Genomic DNA, 6,000 nt, shown 5'->3' with positions numbered 1-6,000 from the left:
GGGTGGCACAGACCCCCTAGCCTGGTGGTTTGCTGGGTCAGGGCTTTTACAGAGCTTGGAAGAAGCTCAATGAAGAGCGTGGCTGGTTTGTAAGAGGGAGCAAGGCACTGCAGGTGATGCTGTGATGGCACGAAGGGGATGTGAAGTGTAAAGTTGGACTCCAGAACCTCTTCCATGAAGGCACTGGTCTGTGCTGGCTCCAAGCCGGGCTCAGGGATCCCACCCAGCCATGGGTGTTTAGGATGAAATCGGGGACACGACACCCTACCCAAGGCCTGACTCTAACCGGAGAGTAATCACTAGCAAATGTTTGCAGGGCGCTTGTTCAAAGGGGGTGGGGAAGGGGGGGCTTTGCAGCAGCTAAGAACAAAGCAGGGGGAGCAAAGCTGAGTAGATCTGGTACGGCCAACCCCCCAAACCCTCCACCCCTGGGCTGCCGGGGACCAGCAGAACCAGAGACCCGCTTGCACCCTGCCCCAGCCCCCCCCGGCCTCCTGCCTTTGGAACTCGCCTTGTAACAACTAACGATGGAAAATCCGAGGCATTTAAGTGGCTCCCGAATCCGCCCGGGAACTGTGATTGAGAGAAGTCAAATAAAATTTGTCATCTTTAAAATGCAGGAGGACGTTAATGGTGTGTTAGCCCGGATGATTAATACAAGCGCCTGCAAACAACCCTCCAACGTTTCCACCCTCTGCTGCAAGATGAATCGCTGGAAAGCGCCGTTAATCGCTAACATACCTTGGGCCCAAAGCCCCTTCCTGCCCCGCAATGCTGTGATCGCTGCCGCCATGCCCAGTCTCTCCTTACTGGGAGTAACTGGAGGAAGAGCAGGGCTTGGCCCCAGTGTCACCCAGACAGGCTGCGGGTAAAGGGTGGGGTCGGGGAGCTGTCACCCTGTGGATCTGTCTCCCATGGGTGCACAGGCAAGCGGGACACGCTGTCCCCTGCGGGGCCTCACGCTGGGCTTGGGTTTGGGGGCTGCGGCGAAGTACAAGAGCCCAGCCCAGTGGGACCCTCAAGCTCTTTTGTGGCCAGGCTTGGGCAGGGAAACACCGGGAGAGTCCCCACTGCCCTGTCGTGAATAGGTTTGTGTGTGTGGCTGGTATAATTATTATGCGTGTGTAGTGTTTGTGCACGGGTGTGCAGCATACACGTGTAGCATGCACTGTGTATGTCTGTATAGGCAGTATGTGTGTGCAACATGTATTCATGCAATACATATGTGGTAGCAGAGTGTGCGTAGCATACATGTGCTGCTGGTGTGTGCATGTAACGTTTGGGTGCAGCTAAGTGCACGTGTGCAACCCGTTCGTGGTGTGTGTGCAGTGTATGCAGCATCTCAGCGTTTGTGGTACGTGTAGGCAACTTGTCCAGCATGTCTGTGCGAGCAGCATGCGTGCGGTTCAACCGCATGCGTGTGCAACCACATGTGTGTGCAACATTCGTGCGTGTGTAAGGTTTATCTGTGCAATACGGGCATGTGCTGCGTGTTTGAGCATTGCACATTCGTGTGCAGCACGTGTTTGTGCAACACACGTGTGCACAGAGCATGTGTGAGCAACGCATCCTGTGTGCAGGGAGCCCCCATGCCGTCACCATCACCCCCAGGAGGACTCAGCCTGGCTCCCCCAGTGCCCTCGCCTCCTCCTGTCCCCCAGACCACTCGGTGGAGGCACCCGGTGCTGTCCACCCGTCCTGGGAGCAGGGATGGGAGATGGGAGGGGATGGGAGAACGGAGGGGATGGGAGAACGATGGGGCTGGTGGGGGGGTGTCTCCCCTCGGGTCATTCCTCACTCCCTTCTCCCCGCAAGCCCAGAGCAAGGGGGAGGCGAGAGCAAAGAGCGGAGGTGTGAGCCCAAATAAACGGAGCGCACAGCACGCCCCTTCTGCCGCCCCGCTCCCCCCGGGGCCCCCGAGCATCCTCCCCTGCCCATTGGCTCCGCGGAGGGGGGGCCCGGCCCTATATAAAGGCAGGGTTGGGAGGCTCCAGAAGGGGTTAAAAATAATAATAATTAAAAAAAAAAAAACAACCAAAAAAAAAACAACCAACCCAGCCGCACAACAAAACCTCCAAACCAAGAGCCCCCGCCCGGCCATGGAGCGGTGCTGAGCGCGGCCCCCGGGGCCAGCGGGGCGGACCATGAACCTGGTCGGGGGCTACCAGCACCACCACCACCACCACCATCACCACCACATGCTGCACGACCCTTTCCTCCTGGGGCCGGCGGCGCGGTGCCACCCGGAGCGCTCCTACTTCCCCGGCTGGGTGCTCAACCCCGCCGAGGTGCCCCCCGAGATCCCCGGGCAGAGCCCCAGCTACGGCCCCGGCGAGTACAGCCCGGCTGGCCAGGGGCGACTGGAGGCCCTGGGCAACCGCCTGGGTCGTCGGAAAGGGGTCGGGGGTCCTAAGAAAGAGCGACGGAGGACGGAGAGCATCAACAGCGCCTTCGCCGAGCTCCGCGAGTGCATCCCCAACGTGCCCGCGGACACCAAGCTCTCCAAGATCAAGACCCTGCGCTTGGCCACCAGCTACATCGCCTACCTGATGGAGGTGCTGGCCAAGGACAGCCAGCCCGGGGACACCGAGGGCTTCAAAGCCGAGCTGAAGAAGACCGACAGTAGGGAGAACAAGAGGAAAAGGGAGACGGTAAGAAGCGAGCCGGGACCCTGGGACTGGGGGGATAAAACCCTTCCAAGCCCTGATGGAGCCTTTCTTCCCCCCAGCTTAAAACACCCCGCTGGAGCTTTTTTCCTTTCCCAGCTTACAAATGCCCCGCTGGAGCCTTTCGCCCCTCTCCCAGCTCTAAAATGCCCCGCTGGAGCCTTCTTTTTTCCAGCTTAACAATAAGAAAAAGCATCCTTGGGGGGAACCTGGACGGGTAAAACGCCCTCCCCGGCTCGCCCCGAGGGCTCCCGGCGGCCCGAGGGATGGAGCCCCGGGACGGCTGCGGCGGAGCCTCCGGCTCGTTCGTCCTTCCCCTCTCCCGGTCGCTTTCCCGGGTTTGTTTCGGAGCAAGAGCGGCTGCAGCGGGCGAAGGAGAGGGGGGACGACACCCCAAACCCCCCTCTTTCCCCTCGGGCTGACAAAAGCCGCTCAGAGCCCCTGCCGGGCCCCCAGTTCCCTCCTGACCGCTCCTTCCATCTCGTCTCCCGCAGCAGCCCGAGGTCTACTCGCAGCCTTTGGGCCACGGCGAGAAGAAGCTGAAGGGCCGGACGGGTTGGCCCCAGCAGGTCTGGGCTCTGGAACTGAACCCCTGAGCTGCTGCCCCGGACGGCGCTCCCCGCTCTATGTGCAATGTCGGAGAGAGCCCGGGCCGGTTCCCGAAGCCCGTCGAGGCGCAGGATGCGGGTTCCCAGCTCGGCTCCCCCTCGCCCAGACGGATGCTCCGCGGGAGACGAGCGAAGGGAGCCTCGCGGGGCCGGATCCTGCCGTTTCCCCCCTCGCCCCTTCCCCCGTTTGCAGTAATCGTTGCTCCTTCCCGTTGTCTGCGGCGATCGGTGCCTTTTGCCCCCCCCGGGCCGGGCTAAAACGGTTTGATTCGTTTGCTGTTGTAAATACGAGTTTCCCCTTCTGTCCCCGTCCCCCGTCCGCTGCCCGACCGACGTGTGGCCGCGGTGAAACTACCTAGAGGTGCATCTGGGAACGCTCCTGTGCTGGGTTTTCTACCTCAGATCTGTATGACCACTTCCCGAGGGACCGGGCGCGCCACACCACGTATTTAAAACAGAATAATTAAAAAAAAAAATTAAATAAAATAAAGTTTAAACTTTACGCAAACAGCCTTGGGTCCGACTCCGCTGCCTTGTCCTGCTCCTGCCATCCCCGGGCTCCCTGCCCGCAGGAGTGAGGGATGCTGAGGATTAAGGACTCCCCTTAAATCAGTGTCATGCTGTGGGGCTGATCTATGTAAGCGAATTTAGTGAATTTTCACCCTTGGAGCTCCAGCATCTCCATGGGATCCTTCGGGACTTCCAGCTGTCAACTCACCCCAGGAGCAGTGGGGATGCATCCCCTCTATTTGTCCCAGGGCACCAACTCTGCCCCTGCACTGCAACCCCTTCCCTCTTCACCCAGGAGAACTGGTGGAGAGACCAGACATGGATTCTGCTTGGGGAAGGACGGCAGGATCAGGCCTTTAGGCAGCTGGATGGCACGAGCGCCACGGAGCTGTGCAGCCCGTTTCACGGCTGCCGTGCACAGAGCCAGGGGTCAGCTCCCTCTCCCTGCCCAGGCAGCTCCCCTGCAGAGCTCTGGCTCATGCAGAGGGATCTCTTCCCAGATGCTCTCAGCCATATTTTGGAAGGAGAAATATCCCCTCCTCACCATCCGAACACAATGGATGCCACCAGCCTCAGGCGCACGAAAGCTCACAAAACGCAAATTTCGCTCAGTCACCTCTCAAGCACAAATGATTAATAATTCTTAATAATTAAAGTCCAATCCTCGTTCTTTTATTCTGTGCTCACACGGCTCTCTTACTGAAGGGTAGCTTCCAAGTTGTGTGTGCACGGGCTCAGGGCCTGATCCAGCCTTCCCAACCTGGCCACGCTGCCTTTCCCAGAGACACCAGGATAACCTCTACTCCTCAGCCAGTGGATTGGGCAAAGAAAACTGAGGTGGGGAAGAGTCATACCCTATTGTAGGGTTAATCTGAGCGCTCAGCTGGGAGCATTGTATTTTCTACTTTAAACCAAGCTTTTGCTTGCAAGTAGAAGTGTAGAAATAATGACGCAGCGTCTGTAAATTGCTGTCATGTCAATCAATCTGTGCATATTGTGCAGCCACACACACCAAAACCACATCAGCTCACCTGAGGGGAAGCAGCTTGCGTTTTACAATCGCTTTGTCCATGTGTACAAGTACAGACAGATGGACAAAAAAACACGGAGGGTATAATAATCTTGTGTAATTAAAGCTCACAGAATGATCAGGCTATGGGAATCGGCTTTCCCTCACTTCAGAGCTGCTGCATGGGGCTGCTTTACTAGCCCCAAATCTGTTTTCCGATCTCTTTGAACGAGGTGGAGATGAAAATTGACTGCATGAGTGGAGCAACGCCCACAGTGGTATTGTTTTGTTCAGGCTATAAAAAGTTTAGCACGGCACTGAGTTCAGAAGTGAAGCTAGAATAGGGCTTCATTCCCAACCCAAACACATTCAAGAACAAAAGAAAAGGGGAAAAAAAAGGGAGTTAAGAAAAAAAGAAAATTTACAGAAAACCAGCCCCAAATATCCTGTTAAATGGCAACACAATCCCTTAAAAGCATGGGTTTTTACAGAAAAGCTCCCAAGCTGTCACTAAAGCTGTAACCCAGTGCCCCATAAATGCATCCAGCCCCAGTTCTGTTCACATGAACCAGCCGATATCCCTGTATCCACACGGCACCAGCTGGGGCTGCCCCTCGGCATTTGATGAGAGAAAGGGTTAAGCGGGGATCTAGGACTTGCTCTGCTGCCTGGCAGGGTGTACTAGATGCAGGAATCAGTGTCTTGGATCCCAGGACATCAGGCTCTACCTGAGGCATCATCTGCAGCCTGGGGATCCTCCCCTGCCCACCAAAACCCTCTGGTGTTTGTTTTCTTATGGGTTTCCAGCTTTGCCTCTGGGAAGGGGTCACCCAGCCCAGTTGGGGATTCACCCACAGGACAGTCGCTTTTCTTGCTGCCAGTTTCTGGTCGTGGTAGCTGATGGCTGCAAATTTCTGGGAATGGTCTCTCCTGTGCCCTTGCTCCTTCATGATTTTGCAAGTGAAAATACTCTCCGTTTCCACGCCTGCGGAAGGTTTCCCTGTCGGCGAGAGGATTTTCCTGTGAGATTGACTCAACATTTTGGGGAAGGGTGGATGAAAAAAATATTTCTTGTACTCCCAGGGCTTCATCGTTCCCAAACCCCACACTTTTTGTTTGCAAACAGTGAGCTCCATCCCCACGACGGCACCGCACAGGCAGCTCTCTTGCTCCTGTGATGGGAAAGGGTGTCGATACTGAGCTCAGC

The 6,000-nt window shown here is 56.8% G+C and overlaps 1 protein-coding gene across 2 annotated transcripts; it reads left to right on the top strand.

The window, feature by feature from the left end:
- The first annotated feature begins 2,092 nt into the window (after positions 1–2,092).
- On the top strand, positions 2,093–3,416 carry HAND1 (heart and neural crest derivatives expressed 1). Of its 2 annotated transcripts, none has more exons than XM_069869173.1 (2): positions 2,093–2,651; positions 3,164–3,416. In XM_069869173.1, exons 1-2 carry the CDS (start codon positions 2,145–2,147, stop codon positions 3,260–3,262), a joined length of 606 nt encoding a protein of 201 aa, XP_069725274.1. In that variant the 5' UTR covers positions 2,093–2,144; the 3' UTR covers positions 3,263–3,416. The 2 variants fall into 2 exon arrangements, with proteins under 2 accessions (XP_069725274.1, XP_069725273.1); XM_069869172.1 differs by having other exon boundaries at positions 3,161–3,416.
- Positions 3,417–6,000: the final 2,584 nt, after the last annotated feature.

This window comes from Phaenicophaeus curvirostris, chromosome 15 (assembly GCF_032191515.1).
Source record: "Phaenicophaeus curvirostris isolate KB17595 chromosome 15, BPBGC_Pcur_1.0, whole genome shotgun sequence".
Lineage (NCBI taxonomy): Eukaryota > Metazoa > Chordata > Aves > Cuculiformes > Cuculidae > Phaenicophaeus > Phaenicophaeus curvirostris.
This window is presented reverse-complemented; position numbering and strand designations above follow the sequence as displayed.

Coding starts and splice junctions, on each gene's coding strand:
- HAND1 (XM_069869172.1), top strand. CDS start 2,145: ATGAACCTGGTCGGGGGCTACCAGCACCACCACCACCACCACCATCAC. Junction 2,652..3,160: donor ACAAGAGGAAAAGGGAGACG/GTAAGAAGCGAG, acceptor CGTCTCCCGCAG/CAGCCCGAGGTCTACTCGCA.